At 36.3% G+C, this 19673-nt stretch overlaps 2 protein-coding genes across 7 annotated transcripts in view; both read left to right on the top strand.

Annotated features, from left to right (window-relative positions):
* The window catches only part of LOC584520 (transient receptor potential cation channel subfamily M member 2), a 40353-nt gene extending 27920 nt beyond the window's left edge, over nt 1–12433 (top strand). For 5 of the 6 annotated variants that reach the window (XM_030972481.1, XM_030972479.1, XM_030972478.1 and 2 more), the window contains 13 exons: nt 597–659; nt 2110–2326; nt 2776–3001; nt 3666–3803; nt 4895–4998; nt 5958–6138; nt 6680–6802; nt 7582–7827; nt 8499–8673; nt 9348–9495; nt 10092–10285; nt 10936–11067; nt 12323–12433. In XM_030972481.1, the coding sequence (XP_030828341.1) occupies nt 597–659; nt 2110–2326; nt 2776–3001; nt 3666–3803; nt 4895–4998; nt 5958–6138; nt 6680–6802; nt 7582–7827; nt 8499–8673; nt 9348–9495; nt 10092–10285; nt 10936–11057 (1937 nt within the window). In that variant the 3' untranslated portion in view covers nt 11058–11067; nt 12323–12433. The remainder of the gene's footprint in view (nt 1–596; nt 660–2109; nt 2327–2775; nt 3002–3665; nt 3804–4894; nt 4999–5957; nt 6139–6679; nt 6803–7581; nt 7828–8498; nt 8674–9347; nt 9496–10091; nt 10286–10935; nt 11068–12322) is intronic. The other variant, XM_030972480.1, reaches the window with a different exon arrangement.
* LOC115918247 (transient receptor potential cation channel subfamily M member-like 2) lies at nt 12333–18154 on the top strand. The gene is made up of 9 exons (XM_030973374.1): nt 12333–12452; nt 12912–13023; nt 13527–13681; nt 14936–15132; nt 15631–15717; nt 16132–16240; nt 16694–16837; nt 17616–17729; nt 18038–18154. The coding sequence occupies exons 1-9, from the start codon at nt 12333–12335 to the stop codon at nt 18152–18154; spliced, it is 1155 nt and encodes a 384-aa protein (XP_030829234.1).
* Nucleotides 18155–19673: the final 1519 nt, after the last annotated feature.

Here is a 19673-nt window from a genome sequence, read left to right as displayed (position 1 = left end):
AGGAACTTGCAAGGTCGATACGTGCGCTATATAAGAATCCAATATTATTATTATTATTATGAGCAGGGCAATTCCAAAGAAGTTTATAAGTTGCGAGGCAGAGCCCATAAATTGTTTTTATTTGGGATTCATGGTTATGAGGTTATGAGATTAGGCTGAAACATGCATGTTTTTCCTCAGAATAATAACCAGGTTCCTGGAATGTTTTCTATTTCAGTACCATTTATTAGAGGTGTTTCCAGAGGTAATAAGGATGCACTTTGTGTTCTTCAAGGGCATGCCTGATATAGCACTCAAATCACATTCCCAAGAGGAGATTTTGTCAAAGCATGATCATTTCGGTTCAAGTCACAGGTTCAGACTGGGAGATTGCAATGTTGATATACATAGTAATAGTGGAATGACGAACCATGTAGAATTCTGAACACATCATATGAATGCATGAATGGGCTTTATAATGACATATATTGTAAAGTTGGCTCATTAAAAACACAACCACAACTAGTGAGTGATTATAAGTCAAAGTATTTAACCCTTTGTAGATAGATGATGTAAAATATAAATTTCATGGTTTATTGTGTCATATTTTTCTCAAGGTTTAGCCGGGTGTCGACGCTCAGTCGTTGCGCGTGTTGGAAATGCCACAAACCCATTGAAAGGTGGAATGAAAAGCATGTTTTTTATCACCAGCATAAGGCAGAATGCAATTGCAAGCACATCATGCTTTTCTCAAACATCTTTTATTTTATTTCACATACATATAAGAGTCATATTCTGAAGTCTTTTCCCCTCATGTCACTTTTTAAAACTAATCAAATATAGTATCTATGTGCTGATCTCTTGCATAATTAAGCAGAGATACCCATTGATCAATATTATTTTATATTTTATATTTTATTTGCCACCTTTTTATTTTCCACTCCATGGGTATACAATTAACATTTATCTTTGTGCATGACAATCAAAGTAATTTTGTGAACACTATCATTGAGGGGGGAAGAGATATTAAAAACATGAGAATATGCCTGTCTTTGCCATTGTCATAAACTACTAACAAAGTTGTACTGCATTACTTTAACATGACTGAATTGCATCTTTATGATTTTAATACAAAGTACCAATTGCCACAGCTGATTAATTCAATCATTCTTGTACTAAAGTAAGGATCACACTAACGTAAGGACACTAAAGTAAGGATTGCACTAACGTAAGGACACTATAGTAAGGATCACTAAAGTTAGGATCACACAGCTCTTTTACAGAAACTGTTGGAATAGGATTTTAAAACAGAATAGTCAAAGTTACACTGCATGCTATGATTTTATTTGATCATATTATTTAACTATTTCAAATCACATCAAATGCATATATATTTGGGACCAGATTAAGACCTAGATGTAGCTGTATCTGAAATACCGTGTCATGTCTCTGGTGAGGGTTCGGTGGGATTATTATCTTTAAAAAAAGAACATTGTGATAAATCAACTTGATTAAAAAAAAATCAATTTACATCACATATTATCATATTAAATACACCTGCATGAACATTTTGGTTGCATATTGAAGATAACATGTTTCAGCATCATACATCTTACAGCATTTACAATATATACAATTTTTTATTTATTTTGCAGTATTACAAACAAAATATTGGGGGGGGGGGCATTTGAAGTATATCCGTTTTCCCCTTCTGGGATGTTGGTTTCCTCACTTTTCTATATCGGAGCTTCTCAAATGTGTGAAAGCATAATGAATTCACAGACCAACACAAATGACACTGTTTAAGTTTTCATGCTATGCAAATTAACCCCTTTATAATGTTGAATATCAACATTATAATGGATTTAGAGTTACTAGAAACAATTTATTTAAAGATCAAATACTCAAAATTAGGTTTTATGTTTCTTTGTGTTTGCATTGTGGCATTTTTATTTCCAACACTTACCAGTCAAATATCCTCCTCAAAAGAATCTGACACTATTGGATGGATTTATATTATGTGGTCATGCATGTAAAAAGATTTGAAATGAATGAAAATGGTATCAAAATCAAAATCAAATCCAATCAATCTTCTCTGTTAATCAATATTTCTATCTGGTTCAATTTCAGATATGAAGAAGGGCTTGCAGCCCAACCAGTTTGAGTTTCCCATGAGGGAGCTATTCGTCTTTGCCATCTTGCAGAATTGGCATGACATGGCCAAGCTTTTCTGGGAGGAAGGCAGGGAATCCATAGCATCGGCACTGGCCGGGAGTAAGATGCTCAAGGGTATGGCATCCAAGGAGGATGATTCTGACCAGATAGCTAACATGGAAGAACATGCAGCGTAAGTAGAGTTGGTCTGACATACATGTATTGTCTGTTGAGAGACAGAATGGCATTAAACTCTGGAGCTAGTCAGTCATATGGTGTGTTGAGAGCTGGAAGGGTGTTAAAGGATACAAGTTCCCACACTTCTGCATTGATATATTTACATGAAATGCAATACCGGTACCTGTATCAGGTTTTGCAGTTGACGTTATACTCTTCATTAGTAATCTGTCCAAAACTAATTCTCTACCGCCACAATAAGGCTGCTAGTGTTTTCATTTTGAGTTGCCATCAATGTTAAGTTTTATGCAAAGGGGCCTAGGTGACACTAACATCAGCTGTATTGCTTGCAGCTGATGCAACTATAATCAGTATTTCTGCTCCTAATTATTTGAAAGATAAGAACAAAGTGTATAAAATATTCTTCATAGTGTCATTTTTAACTGCAATTTGTATTTCTCTTAGAACCTACGAGGAGCTAGCCATAGGAGTCCTGAATGAATGCTATATAGAGGATGAAGAACGTTCAGCTTTGCTTCTTGTTTGTGAGCTTCCGTACTGGGGAAATTCTACGTGTCTTAGTTTGGCTGTGGAAGCAGTGGACAAGAACTTCATTGCACACTCTGGAGTGCAGAGTCTCCTCACTCAAATCTGGATGGGAAAGATCTCGGATGAGACAAGTCCATTTCACGTAATTACCATCAATTACCACCAACTTGAATTTTTAATTGTATCTTTGATTTGAATGAATTCTGTTTGTCAATCTTATTGTTAATTTCATTGTATTATTTAACTTTCTATAGCTATTTATTTGTATTGTATTCCCACCATATATATATATATATACTGCTTAGTAAAGTTCATAATGCATAATTTGTTTGATTAGATATTAAATAAATAATTGAAGGGGAAGTCCACCCTGAATTTTATGTTGGTTTTTATTATACACATCACAATTTGAGGAAAATCCAATACCAGAATTACAAAAGACATTTTGAATTGCTAAATTTGTCATTGATCAAATGCATATGGGCAACTCAATACCTGGTTCTTCACTTGAGAATTATTGGGTCTCTTATTTGCTTATATGCAAGTGTGTATTTATTTGCATAGTCAGTACCCTGCATGGAGCCAATTTCTCGAAACCATCATAAGTCCGTAAAGCCCATGGATATCCAATAAAAATGCATGTTAATTTAAACACATTTTCAAATTGGATGTCCAAGATGTAAGACGGTTTCAAGAAACGGCCCCCTGGATGTAAATATGATGCAATTTCACTGGAGAGACATTGACATATTAAAGAGGATCACATATTAATAAACTAGACTTATACTACATCTCTTTGTATCTAGCTATGGATGTGCACTGTATTCCCTCCATTGATATACTTCCTGGTGAAGTACCGTGAAGATGAAGGTGATGAAGAACAAGAAGAGCTTCAGAGGCAGAGCTTGAAGAAGAAAAAGAAGCTTCCCGCTGCCAAGTCAATAGTGAGTAGAATAAACTCTTCTTAAATTATTCTTAGAACCCTTCTTAAATTATTCTAAGAATGATCTTGATTCCTTTGTGTATACAGCACACAGAAAATTTCATTTTATGTTCTAGCAGATACATATTTTCTTTATCTAGAGTTTAAACTAGAGGTCAAATATATTAAATTACAAGTAATGTCAATCATTTGTCATATTTTGTTCTTTTTCGGAGTGATGTAAAATGTGGGTACCGTCTCACTTTAGCCAGACTGTGCACAGTAAAATGGTATCAGGATTCAGCTGTTGTACTGGTATCACTGTACTTGTGCTTTCTCAGAAACTGTAAATGTATTTATAGTGCTCATGAGTTCAGCTTTGTATGCTTCCTCCACCAAAGCGGATGCTGAAGGCAATATTTGTAGTGATATGTTGATCATCATCATCATTGAAGATTTGATCATCACTGGTCATATAAATTAAGTTTTAATTCCAATTAGCAAGTTTGATAGAAAAGTTTGATATATTTGTTTTATGTGGATGTTATATCATATCATGGCCCTATAACAAAGAGTTACAAACCCTTGGTACTTCCATGAATTTATTGTATCTCCTTAATAATCATTTGTTGCTTTACCATCAATAGTTATAATTTTCATTAAAGGGAATGGGTCGTCAGTTTCCAAGTGCACACAGCCATATGTTGCTGTCACCAGACTTGGTTGAAAAACCATTAATGTGTGTACAAGTCTGCACACAGCAAACCGAACTAGGCCTATCAAGAAATACCCCCTATATAGTTTCTGGAAAGTCTTTGGGTGAGGGAAAAGTGAAATATAATGACTTTAATATGGGGGGATACAAGACATTACATTAGGCCTGTTAGTGTAGGTCATAAAACTGAAGGCTGATCTTAGTGATTGACAACACCTGTTATTGGGTAAACACCTGAATGGTTTCGAAATTCCCCATCATAGCCCACTCCTGTGGTCTTTAAGGTGCAATTAATCAATTGCTGCATTGATGGAAGTACAGTTGATTTTTACAACTGATGATGCAGTGTCTGCTAATTTCATTTGATCATTTCACATGTTTTGTTTATGCCTGTGCAGGATGATGTGTTTGTTCCTGAAGGTGATCCAAGTAACAAGGGTCTTGAGATGGTTGTCCATCCTCCGTCAGACAACGGAGACAATGGAATGGCAAGCCAGACCATGTAAGTATTTTTTTTATTTGATTTTTTGATTTTCTTGTTCCACACTTTACAGAAAATATAGACATACATATAAAATAAAAATTTATACTTGTAATACAATAGTAGTATAAATGAGCACATGTCAATGATTCTCAATTCATATAATAGATTAAGTAGAATGTGAGCAACCTAATAAAAATCAGTGCTTGTATAATATAGGTTCCTGAAAAAAAAAGGAATGTAGTACCAGTAGAGAAAGACATAATTTAGGGGAGAGAATTTAAAACACAATGAAATAAGGACATTTGTATACAAAATAATGCATTAGCACCAATACCCAGAGTCATCCGGTTAAAATGCGTAGTCAATATGCGTATCATATCATATTATATCATAACAAGACTTAGAATGTCGCAACTGTAATTGATCTGAAAGGATTTAGATCTTGATCTGCATTTACCTCTTGTGTGAGATGGATGCTGATTGGTGCAGAATTGGGGCAATTTGAGAAATGAGATCATCATATCAACTTTTCCAAGCTGATTCAGAAATACTTTACATAAATCCCAAGCTTCCAAAGGTGTGAAGTTCCAACACAGGTACCCTCATAAGTATTGTTTTATTATTTAGATTATACAATCTGTGGAGGAAAACCTGTGGCTTGAGCTTTCAGCTATTCTCTTGTCCCACCTATATTGCATTAAAAGTAAAAGCATAATACAGTCAAACTGATCATAGCAGCCACCTCTATATAAAGGCCACCTGTATACAGTGGTCATTTATGTCCCTCTGTATGACAAAATGTGTTGTAGATCGAGCATTTAGAAAATTACCTAAGAGGTTCATCTGATTGGTGATGAAATTTTGAAAAATGAATTATTTCTTCACAATCTGTAGAAAATTAACCGTTTTGGTAAGCTTTTGCTTGCAGTACGACGATATGGTCAGACATTTGTATAATGTTTCTCTCTTGTTGTTAGGCTACTTGAGAACAAGAATGGACATCCTGCCAAGCCCAAGCCAAGTGAAGATAAAGACGAAGATACGTTCAGCCTCATGAACGCTCGGCTAGATATAAGGGACAGTGGCGTGGATCTGTCCTGGTGGCAAAGATTCAAGTTCTTCTACGATGCGCCAATGATCACTTTTAGACATAATGTGGTAAGTATCAATGCCTGGTATACTCGTCAACGACGTAGAAAACTTGATAGTTAATCTATTTTAAGTTCCATTGGTGGTGTTCAAACATTTGCTCCTGTGAAAGTTACTTGATGAGCATGCAGAAGTACCACTTCTTTGCAGCTCAAGTTAAAGATGGTGATGGTATTTAGATTTTGGTAAATGTATTTTTTAAGTATTAGAGTGTCTTGTGAATTAGTTCTTTCATGCATTTTTTGCACAGAATAATGATTAGAATAGGTGTGGTTCAATTGGGTCAAAGGTCATGGATCAGATTGAACTCAAAAATACAGGTATTTTATTCCAGGTATTGGGTTTTTACATTGCAGGTCTTCTTTGATTTGCATTATATAGTAGTGTACATTATAGTATAATAGATATGTGAAGATAATGATGTCCAACCTCAAAGATCATTTATCATGCCAGTTATCTTCTCTTTCTCTCATTCTCTTTCTCTCTCTCTCTCTCTCTCTCTCTCTTTCCATCTCTCTACCCCTACATCTACTGCTAATGCTAACTACAGTTGTCCTACATGGTCTTCTTGGTGCTGTATAGTTATGTCATCCTTGGCAAATTTGCGAAAGACTATTTTGAGTATGTGCTCATCATCTGGGTAGTGTCTTTGTTCACAGAGGAGTTTAGACAGGTAATGATGCAACCTTCTATTATATCTTTAAGCCTATCTATGGAGAAATGTTCATGAATGTAAAATTGTACTGTTTATCTGCATGTGCTGGGGTCATAGGTCACTATCCTAATGATGGCTCATATTGGAGAAGCCAGAAGAATGCTAAGTGGTAGCACTACGGTTAGAGTTATCGCCCTTCTGGCTGTCAATAGATGATGTAACGCAAAAGAATAGGAAAGTGAAGTAGAATGTCCAAAAGATCGAGCAATGTGTTGGTTTTTGTCAGCTGAAAAATTGTATTGTAAAGAAAGTTTTAGTTTGGGCTGAATTTTAGTATTCAAACGTGACAGATCTCCATCGTTCTGGCAAAGACGTTCTGTCTTTTGTTAACTGTACGAAGAAAAGGGGGAAAAAAGAAAGACCCCCCCCCCAAAAAAAAACACAACAACAAGGAATATAGATAATTAAAGGCTGATCATACATGTATACATGTTGTTCAATGACTATACACTGACAACAGGTTGAAGTAATGATGTCATCGGTAACCAGTTTCTTTTACCGTAATTAACGGTGTATTAACCGCACCTTTTTGCCGCCGAAAAAATTTCAAAGTCGGGGTGCGATTTATACACGGTACACCCCAAAAAAACAAAAAACAATTTTTTTTTTTTTTTTAAATTTTTTTTTTAGGGTGAAAAAGAGGGGTGCGGTTAATACGCGAGGGCGGTTTATTACGGTTCTAGCTTACCCAGACAATCCAAGATGACTGCTAATTAATATCCTCTGCTTCCATACAGATTGCACAAGGTGAAAACAGCAGCTGGTCGAGCCGCCTTTTAGCGTGGATCACCGACTACTGGAACATTCTTGACCTGGTAACGCTGATCACCTTTGCAGTGGCTGAGATCCTGAATTTTGTCGGCTTTACTGAAGCAGGTCACGTCATCCTCTCCTTGAACCTGACCCTCTTCTTCATCCGTGCGCTCCATATCTTCTCCATCAGCAAGCAGCTTGGACCCAAACTCATCATGATCCAAAGGATGGTCAGTCCAACAACTAGCTCCTAATCAGAGATATTTATACTCTTTATTAGCTATTATAGATCAAAATCGCGTATTGCCATATATTGTTGGAGTATAGCATACGAGTGGAAGAAGTAGACTTGGCTGGCAGTTCCTTGCTTATTTATTCCATTGGTTGGTTGATCAAAGCTGATATAGAAGTGATTTGTGATCCAAAATGAACTCTGGCGATATTTGCTCCGGCTTTTTCTGTCAGAGGGCTAGGGTTGCAATTTGGCTTTAGGTTGGGTATAGGGTCAGTGATAGGATTACCGGTAGGTATTTAACCAGCGTACAAAATTGAACACAGCTAAGTAGTTATCAATGGAGCTGGTGTAATTAAGGCAATATTTAGTTCAAAGCATTTTGTCCACATTTGATAAATAGATTTAAGTTGTGATGTCTCAGATTCCCTTGGCAACCAATTACTCACACAAGAATATTATTAATTAGAAACGGCAATCTCACTGCACTCATTTCACCGAATAATACAATTAATAAGTATACTTACTCTAATCAATTCAATATACGTGCACATATGCAATGAATAATTCTTGTGAATTATCATTAGTGAATATCTTTGACAGGGTATAATTCAGTTATAATTGCCTTCAGTTGTAAATAAAAATATCTGATTTTTCTTTCCCTGTCAGATGGTTGACCTGATGTTCTTTGTTGCCATCCTGGCTGTGTTCCTCATCGGTTACGGGATTGCATCTCAAGCCATCCTCTTTCCTAACGAGACGGATGTCAGTGTCATCATGAGAGGCATCCTGATGAGGTCATACTTCCAGATCTTTGGAGAGCTCTTTCTTGAAGTCATTGAAGGTAATTACAGGGATTGGGTATCTTTGCCTTAGATTCTAAACCAAATCTTAGATTTAGCTCATGCTGCAATCATAATTATATACCTTTAGGTAGGTCAGGAATCCCATGACTTTTACGAGCTGTACGCCTGTCTAATTATCAAGATATTTATGATTGGAATTCGAAATGTCAAAAATCGTTTTCCCAACGGTTTTTATAACATAACAGTCTACTGGGGAAAATGAGTATGTTAAAACCGGTCACTCAAAGATTTTTACCTTTTTAAGGCACTTCATGATCATTTTCAAGCTCAATTTTATTAGGGCTTCAATATTACACCATATCACAGACATTGATAACACGTAGGGCCACGCATCTTAGATTTGTAAAACTGGAAACATTGTTAAACGATGCCTTTAATGCCAAGCTCACCACTGTGATTTATGCACTAGATATTCAGTCACAAGATTGAGGCTTACAAATGCTTGTCAAGTGCATCTGTATACAAATGCCCCTCTCGACCCAGTTGTCGTAAATGGGTACCTGTTAAAAGATGAATTTGTGTAAAACATTTTTTAGTGTCTTAAAATGGCAGCTTGGGAAAAGTCCCCTTCTCAAATAAATTTCCCATTCAAATAATTCTAATTCTGACCCTCGTATCATAATGATCTTTCCTCTTGTTGTTACTTCTGTAGGTTCTGACTGCACAGACAATTCCACTCTGGTTGATGGTGTGGACTTCTTCCCATGTCCTGAACATTCCTGGATTGGCATTATCCTCTTAGCTGGTTACATGATGATCAGTAATGTTCTACTTCTCAATCTACTCATTGCCATGTTCAGGTCAGTCGGATTAAAGAGTTCTTCAGCATTGCCACTTTATGTTCTTTTATATGTACATGATATTTTCATTGGAATAGGATGATAGATAATAATAATACTGAGATACAGTGAATGATCTTCTCCTCAGCTTACTCATTGCCATGCTTAGGTCAGTCTTCTTGTAGGAGTGACCTTATATTAGTACAGGTGACAAGAGCTTCAGGCTTTATTTCATCAAGGATATGGGGTTCAGTTTAGGGTTACAATCAGGTTTATTTTCAGATTTCAGATTTCAGATTTTCAGATTTTATTGTCCACGTTAAAAAACACAGAAATTTGGTGTGAGGATTATATTTTGTGTTAATTGATCCAAGGTTGAAGTTGGTTTCGTGCATTGATATCTGCAGAGCCAATGTTGGTGGGGCATGCGTCATAGATCCACTGCGGGAGTTCTTCAGTGACGCTACACTGTGACATGCATCAATATTTAATTTTGTTTTTCATAAGTTCTTCAGCCACCTGCATGCAGATTATCCTTTCCTACTAATTTCTGTCTGTTTACAAACAAATTATTTCATACTTTATTGATAATAATTATGTTGCCTTCTTTTGTGCAGTTACACCTTTTCAGCCATCCAAGACAACACTGACACTATCTGGAAGTTCCAGCGCTACGATCTGATCAAGGAATACTTCAACCGCCCCCCTCTCACACCACCATTCATCTTGGTCTCTCATTTCTTCTATGCGGTACGCTTCGTCATACAACACTGTTGTAGAACTTGCACCCACTGGAAGATACCTGAACTCAGTAAGCATGATTACTTTATCATTTGAGAATTAAGTTTAGATTGTACATGTATCTTCTTCAAAGATTTAGCAATCATTTGCATAAAGTCACTTTTCTTTTGAGATCAGTAACATATTGCTTACATACAGAGGATTAGCAATCTCTTGAATAAAGAGAGAAAAGTGGATACTGAATATCAATTGATATCTCTTACCATTCTAGTGCAATCAAATTACAGTTTTCCACCAATTTGGATTATTGTTGCCTTGGATAGAGAGAGCAATAGTCAATGTTAAATCAGTTATATTTTTTCCTTTAATGTGTCTGGGAGTCCGCAACCTCAGAACCTGATATAGGATTGGTTTACATTCATTCTTGATGAAATTTGATGACTCTTACAGAAAAGAAAATTCCAACGCTCGTGGAATGCTGCTACTTTTACATAAATAGAGTACTATATGTGAGTACTTCAAGTTGTTGTTGAGTTTTATGTGCTGCTGTGACGGTGATTAAAATTGCACAAATATGTCAAAAGCAGATGAAAATAAATTTGATTTTGAAAAAGGCTTGTACAACAAGGTAATACTGGGAATATTATAATGAAGTGTACAATATCATGATACTAGTACTAACCATATGTTTTCTTGTCAATGTTTGACCTTCCTTTATAGAGCAATCGTTGACTGATCAAGAAAAAAGACCCTTGTTCTATGGGAAGGCATCAATGCAGATAACTACACAGCCAAACAGAGAATATTGGTGCAACAGGACCTCAATGAGAGAGTCAAAGTAGCTGGTGACAGGTTGGTAGCTCTTAAAGAGAAGGTTGAGTTCTGGGAAGAGGTGACAAATAATTTGTGAGCGTTATCATTCTTATTATGCCAGTGTGGAAGATCATCAGATAAGACATGTTCCCTGAAAAGCATGGCTCTTCAAATGCCTTTATATTCTAAATATGTCAGTAACATCGTAAAACTCGGGGGGTAGGATTTTTACGCCACATGTTCGTGTAGTCCCATATACATCTCTCTGTGTACAGTGTTTGTAACTTTACCAACACTTGGCAAAATTTCTTATCATTTGATGATTCTAGAACCTTGCAATACACACAAATTCTTATATGCTAGATGATCAACCTTTTCTGGTCGATTCCACATCGTTTCTTTCACAATGCAATCGCATGACCAGAACTCAACTTCATCTTTAAAGGCATCGTTTAACAATGTTAAATTTGAGATGCATGGCCTACGTGATATGGTGTAATATGGTGTGATATGGTGTAATAATGAAGCCCTAAAATAATTGCGCTTCAAAATGATCATGAAGTTCCGCAAAAAAGTAAAAAATCTTTGAGTGACCGGTTTTTACCATACTCATTTTCCCCAATAGACTGTAGTGGTAGGAAAACCGTTAGGAAAACGCAAAATTTGATATCGATTTTCCAATCATAAATATCTTGAAAATCAGATGTCATGGGATTCATGTATGCCCTAAAGGTTTATAATTATGATTGCAGCATGAGCTAAATCAAGGATTTTTTTTAAGGATCTGAGACAAAGATACCGGAATCCTTTAAGTAGATCATATAACATAATCAAGGAGCATATTTGAATGCATTGCAGACCTGCTATCCAGGGCTCGACAATAGCAGGCGCCCAGGACACATGGGCATCCCAGATATATAGGTCTGGACCCTCAAAATGTAAACACTTAAGCATGGGGCTCATCCATACAGACCTGACAAATCTCAATTCGCGTTCCCCCGAACGTAAAGATATGTTGGAGCCCTGTATTATCTGTTTTAAACAAATTTCAGCTTTATTGTTCTTGTGTTGCTTGTATGTTCAATTTTTAATACCAAATATCAGTTTACTAAAAAAGAAATATCACAATATTAATCTAAAAGCAGTGACATTCTGATGTTTACATTATATCTTTATTGAAAATGTTGAGTTAGAGCAGACATTGATGGGGATTGTATGGCATTTTCCCGTCTTCTGATAGCCCTGGTCTGTTCTTAAAACAATCTTGTTGAATTATATTTTTGTTTGTGCGCAGAGTGGAAGACATGACTATGAAGCTAGACCAAGTCTTTGACGACGCTGAGAATCAAAAGGGTAAAGCAGGACCTCTCGGGATGCATGGAGGAAAGGGCTTTGAAGAAAGACTAGTCAGATTGGAAAACGGGGTAAGTATCCCCAATCTCGTTTTTCGTATTGAAGAAGATTTGCGATTAGCTTCAGCTTCTTAGCTAAAAAGTTAATCTTCAGTTGTGATAACATGATTGCATGAAGGGAAACTGGCATTAAGTGATTTTAAATCGTGTATCATGAAATGTATGAGTTCTTTTGAAATACGTTTCAACAAATTGGCAAAAGCTACTGTCTATACTATATTGCAATTTCAAATTAAAACCTATTTGGACATGAAATTCCTTTTATACAAATAATTTTGTCGTTGAAAAATCAAAAAAAAATTACAGTTTGGAATACATTGTCATAAGTTGTCAACATTTGTCTCATTTGGCACTATTTGCGAATTAAATAAATAGATAAAGTCAAACATTCATTTGTCGTCACTGCTGGATGTATTTTTGTGATATGTTTTCTTCTTTGATCAATATTGTTCTTTCTTGTTTTCATTGTAGATGGAACGTACCAATGATGCCCTGGATTGGATTATCAGTGCTCTTTCAAGTGGCGGTAATATGGAGGTCAAATTGGCACCACCCAAACTCAAGGACATCCAAAGGAGAGAAGGTATATACAATCATAGATGGAGGATTTATTATATATCTAGAGAGCCCTTGATGTAGTGAGAGTTGGTAATGTTGTTAACCTGTTGACTACTGAGTTCTCTCATTATTCCCAAAGTTTTTCACCAGGAATTGTTGTATGATATGACAGTTTAACCATAAATTGTAAATGGAGCTACATGATGCGCACACTCATATCAATGTAAATCGACTCTGCCCGTTGTTCTGCGCCAATAAACCTCTACCCGAACAAGATGTGAGTCTATATATCGTCTCAAGACTCCACTTATTATTGTGTCCATAATCTACAGGTGTGTTATGTATTTGATATTAGGCCATGCCACATAACACAACATGGTGGCAGCGGTGAGCGAATAGGTTTAACATGAATGAAAAGATCTAATAGTCTTGAGCCTTGTCTTCCTGTTAAACAGGAAACTTACTCCTTTGAATGCATTCCAATATAGTTTTGCTATAATCGTCCTCTTTTTTTTCTTTTCTTTGTAGATTCCGTAGACATTGCCGAGGAAGTATCCAGATTTGAAGTGCCTGTCTCCCTAGAAGCTCTAGGTATCATGATCCATAAGAAGTCTCGGGCCAGTCCCTATCCTGGGACTGCCATGAGAAGATTCCCTGTTCCAGACGACAAGGTTCCTTGGGAGGTAAGTCTATGTCGTGTGTAGAGTTTGAAAGGCAATGCATCTAGACAGTCATCTTCATCATCATCAACAGTGATCTGTCAGTATGACAGGTTCTGTGACCCAAACAGAATCCTACATCAAGTGTCTCTGCAAGTACCACGGTCTTGAGCCATCCGTTTCAGCATTTCATATCCTGTTGCTCCACATTCTTCGATTAAATCATCTAGAAAGCCTTTACGAGGTCTTCCCCTCTTCTTCTTTCCATGTAGACGACCTTCTATATGACTCTGATCATAGACTGTAGAAAGCTAAAAAAAAGTTACCTTGTTCTTAATCTTTAGAAGCCAGTCAATTTAAATGTTATACCTTTGTACTTGGACAATTACGGTAGCCAAAGATATGTATTCCGACATATTACCATCCCCCATCTAAGATTTTAGTATATCTGATCATTGTGTTAAGTTAATGGCCCTACTAGAGCTTAGAGGAGACCAAATATGAAGTGAAATGACCTATTTGATGTTGATGTAGGTTAGGAACTCTGCAATACTCTGTATGGGACATCCAATGACCAAATACCTTGGACTTTCACACTTCTCTTCCTCTTGAATAATAATAATAATAATAACTATTTCTTATATGGCGCTTTTCAGGAGGGCCCTATCAAAGCGCTTTACAGATATATATATATTATTACCCCGGTCATCGGATTCAGGCTTACCCGCACACAATGTATGCACATTCTCCACTCCCTGGGGAGCATTCCAGCGAGGCGTCATTTTTACAAGCGCACACTTGCTAATCTAAGCACATTAGCTTTCGCATCCTACCGGGTACCCATTTAACACCTGGGTGGAGAGTGGCAAATGTAGATTAATGTCTTGCCAAAGGAAATTAGTGCCGCGGTGGGACTTGAACCGCGGACCTTGTGATCCACAGTCTGGTGACATATCATGAAGGAGATTTACATATTCAAATTGATATTCAAATTCATTCATGATTATCTTGTATCTTGACTTGCAACCTTTTATCCTTACCTTTTGATTTGTTTATGGTTTTAAAAAGTGACCTACAGTGTAGTAGATATTTGATCATGTTTGAGGATTTTCTTTAATTCTCCTTTATTCAATTATAAATGCCAAAAATTGAAACTAAAAATTCTGTCATTCCAATGAGTTTTGGTTAATGATAAAGGAGGGGATTGGTGATAATATCTAAGCTAACCAGTATTATATGAGCTAATATCTGTTTCACTTACTTGTTGTCTTCCACCAGACCGCTTTCCCGCACTACACACCAGTGCGATACACTCATCGGAGTGTAGAGGATGGTCCCCACTGGGCAGACATTGATCTCATGAGCATGCCAACGAGCTCACGTTCAGTACTCCTCTTCAATCAGATGGATGTGCAATGTAAATACAACAGAAGGAGTCACATGAAGGCATACCAAATCAAAGACGGGCTTCCACTGTGAGTTAGATGTCATTTGAATAGATTTAATGATAATTTTACATCCATTAAAACTATCACCCTCTTTCATCCGTGATTGTTTTGTAACTGTCGCATTGCAAATAATGCATCTGGGGTTGGCGTTTTCATTTCAAATCTTTGACATACTGTACTGCAATATGAATGCTTCAAAAATCATTTGTCAGAAGATCATGTGATGTTTATAGTAGTATGTCAGGTATTGTCAGCCCTAAATTGAAATCAACATAGACAATTTTAGACCAATGCAGCTTTGAGTCAAATTATGACAATGTTACAAACATGATATTAGGTCAATGTGACTCTTTATAGATATTTCTGTATAAAAACCAAATCATGGCAAGTACAGATTCTTAGATGTTTGTTCTGGAGCACCTTTGTTTGCTGTTTTTTATACCCTTTGTCTTGATAACTTGCAAGTAATCATGTGTAAATTCAGTATTGTTGACTTGTGTTTCATTGATTTCATTTGCCTTGCAGAAATCCCAAAGGACGTACAGGACTCAGTGGTAGGGGTCTACTAGGAAGATGGGGTCCGAACCATGCAGCTGATCCCATAGCAACAAGGTAAACAAACAAACACAATGAATAACAAATGATTGGCTCAGATGTGCATAACCATAATAATAATAATATTAAAAAAACAGTGCTTATAAAGCACTTACCATCGCTTCATTTGCAGTTCATCTCTGCCTTTCACTGTCAAACTGTTATGAAAATGGCATATAATGTTTATAAGCAATAATTACCAAATGTATTTCAACTTCTCATACACATCATCAACATTGTACCTATTCTTGGTCTCTGTTCTATATTAATGACACCAAAATTTAGCCATATTAGGCTTCTAAAAGAAATTTGTCCGTACTGGTAAATTGTGACATGGGATGAATGCATGAGGCCAATTTGTTGTAACTGCCATAATGGATTGTAGTACCTTGAATGATTGGAATCATTTTCACCTCTTATCTTCTTTGACAGATGGAAGAGGAAGCCAGATGATGGATCCATCTTAATGGATGAAGACAAGCCAGTCCTAGAGTTCATTGCTATACAGAGAGTGGATAACCAGCAATGGGCAATACCCGGTGTAAGTAGACGGACATCTTAAGTATATTTGTTGTAAATGTGTGTTTTTTCCTGTTAATAATCTACCTATGAGGCTGATAAATTTCAACCCAGGGAAAAGAGCTGGAACATTCTCTCATTATTCATCATGATGGAGATTATTTAGTGAATGAATACTAGAAATAACTTGAAATTGGTAAACAATGTTTTTGTGTTCATCTTTAATTATGAGCTTCAACATTCTGTGCACTATCAACTATGTATCTCTGGTTCTTTAATAGTGGCCCATGGGGACAATATGATACATATGATATTTGGACAATGTTCCACCACCCCAAGATGGGTCTTTAGTATGTCTATATAATACCTGGTGGCCTGCAGCTTAATTTCAGAAATATTTCTGGTTCCTTTAATTGGCAAATCAATCAAGAATCCTGGCTTTAAATGCTTGTAATGTTTATATTTTGTAATACAGGGTATGGTCGAGCCAGGTCATTTGGTCAGCGAGACTCTGAAGAGAGAGTTTGGAGAGGAGGCCCTGGGTGCTCTCAATAAGACAGATGAAGAAGCTGCTCGCATCGGGGAACATGTCGAGAAGCTCTTCTCAAACGGTGTCGAGGTAAGGAACGTGTGCTTTTGAAAAAAGAGCTATAGTTATGATATGTTTGTATAGCACATATTGTATCTTCAGTAATCTTTCTATGAGTGTTCAAAGAGCTTTGGATTATTACCCTGGCACTAGTTGGTCTAATGAGGTGCTTGGGCATTCACGAATGTCTTCCTACTGTTCCCCATTTACTCCCTTGGGTGGGGTGTGCCAAACGTGATCGATATCCTGACAAGAACGTTATTCCTATGGCTGGGTTTAGAATCCAGAATCTTATGCTCCATAGTCCAATCATCTTCGTTGTTTAGTGTCCGTTTTTCCCATGCTGTGGGGTTGGATATTTACTCATTGGCCTGGGTTGACAGATGCTCTCATAGCTTCTCCTTCATCCAATGACTTATCTATTTGACAACACCTCTACTACAACCCTGCTGGATACAGGTACTAGGTTTTATGTTTGATTTCCCTGTGGAAGTGATGTGAGGACCATATACTTTCAGACTGACATGTATGTCAGTCCATTTGTCATTCCATGTGAGCTCACTATCTCATTAACCATCCTAGGACACTCATCTCCATTGGAAACTGACTTAAGTGAATATGTGCATTATCATCTCCTGGTGTAATACTATGAGGTTAATATTTGGTCAAATCTAAATGGTAATTTTCATTTTTAGGCAAAAGGAAGGGTATAGCTGCACCTCTGTGTTGACAATCTGTCTCCATCTTTGATGTATATGTCAAGTTTTCAACTCCTATTAAACAGATTATGTCTTTGTTCATCATTCAGGTATACAAGGGTTATGTGGACGATCCAAGGAACACCGATAACGCCTGGATGGAGACGGTCGCAATGAACTTCCATGATGAAGATGGTTCTGGCTTTGGTTCTTTCACTCTTGAGGTAAGAACACCATCACTCATGGAATATAAAAAATGTGTTACCAAGTAAAAGGTTTTGTATGCCATCATGTTTAAAAAGGATTGTAGAATCAAAGCAGCATGTGACTCGTATATGATGGATTTGTGTGATCTGTAGCAGTGCTTTCAATTCATGTGATTATAAATATAATCTTTTTATCTTGAATATTTGAGATACATGTAGTTTCTGGTATTTTAATTGACAGTAAGTTTGAAACAATACGTTCAATGTATAATTTGGATTAAATTGATTGACAAATCATCGTGTTATTTACTTTTGTTTGTTAACAGGCTAGCGACGATGCTCAGAGTGTAAGGTGGCAGCGAGTCAGCTCCAAGATCCCTCTATTTGCCAGTCACACAGCCATGCTCAAGAAGGTAGCCGAGTTACATAAAGCTGCCTTCTAAAGTAACACCCGTCCTCTGTAGCGGCAGGTGGCCCGGCAGCAACGAAGCCTTCAATCAACCAGTCACGTCTTTCTGCAAGGTGCCTTTGGGGTTGTTTTCATACCTCCACTCTTTTTTATGTAAATATCTCAGAGCAAACATTCACTGCGGATGTTGTCGTCCATGTTTTAAGGGTAATGAATTACGCTGTTATGAAATAGCCAAACCACAGAGTCATTTTTTTAAAATGTCCATATTGTGTGACCATGTATGTCTGTAAATGTTATTTTTGTAGTAAATCCTGATTAGAAAGAGTAAGTGGGAAGAGATGTGCAATTCCTTTTATTAGAAAGATCAGAGACGATCCTTAACGTATCTTGTAACAAATCTAGTCGTATCTGTATGATGTATCTATATTATAATTATTTGCATGTTTATTAGCTGCATATTTGATACCGCAAAATGATCTGATTGATCAGATTTATCTTTTTTGTCACAAATAGAATATTTTCATGTATAGATCTCTTGGCTTATTTTTTTTTTTTACTTGTTCCATTCTAATTTTCTTATTGTGCCATGCCCTAAACACCTGATAAGGATTTGTTTTTGTGTGATTTTTTTATTACATCAAAACCTCCCTTGCCAATCTACATTTTATTATAGAGAGGATTAGATAGAGAGGATTAGTAATTATACATTAAATCTGGTACATTGCTACCCCTTTGCTGGGATTACATTGTTCTAAAAAAGGAAAGAGAGCACAACCAGTATGAAGAATTATGTGGGTAGCCAGATAATATTGTCTGATTTAGACTCGTAGGGGGTGTGACTGTCAGTTTAAGCAATTTCCTAACCTAATTGATAATGAGGAAAGTAGGGTAAATACCATTGTATTGGGCACTGGAAATGTGTGCTCAAGGTTATTACTGGTACCCTTTGCCTATTACCGTATTAAGTACTCATGCACTTATAATTCTATTTTTGTCAACAACAAAAAGGAGAGAGAGAATCAAAAAGATAATTGTGTCGAAGGACAATTAAGTTATCGCAATCGTTATGTTAATAGAAAGAAGAAAAAAATTCTATCATGTATATATGTGATTATAATAATTTATCAATTATCTGACCACTCTAATCAGAGAAATTATTAATTATCTTAGAAGGGTAGAAAGTTTTTTTTATAATGGTCGGTCATTTTAATTTTTTGATGAAGGAAATACTGCATGAATTTTTCAGTACCCTTCTGAAAAGAACTACATCGTAAAGTTTGTGACTTTTATAATGTTTGATGACTGTGTATTGGTTATCACTTGTAGTGGGTTTATTTTGATTTTAACATTAATTACATAAATTACATATATTTCACATCAATTAAGGTGAAAGAAACGGATAAACAGTAAAATGTATAACATAAGTGAAGTCTACACCATACGAGGTATATTTTTATTCATTAGATTTCAACAGCCAAAACGTATTTACATTTTGTTTTGTACGAAAAGATATTATGCAATCCATTATTCTTTTGATACTTAATCCACAC

This window comes from Strongylocentrotus purpuratus, unplaced genomic scaffold (genome assembly GCF_000002235.5).
Source record: "Strongylocentrotus purpuratus isolate Spur 01 unplaced genomic scaffold, Spur_5.0 spur5_scaffold_6, whole genome shotgun sequence".
In the NCBI taxonomy this organism is placed as follows: domain Eukaryota; kingdom Metazoa; phylum Echinodermata; class Echinoidea; order Camarodonta; family Strongylocentrotidae; genus Strongylocentrotus; species Strongylocentrotus purpuratus.
This window is presented reverse-complemented; position numbering and strand designations above follow the sequence as displayed.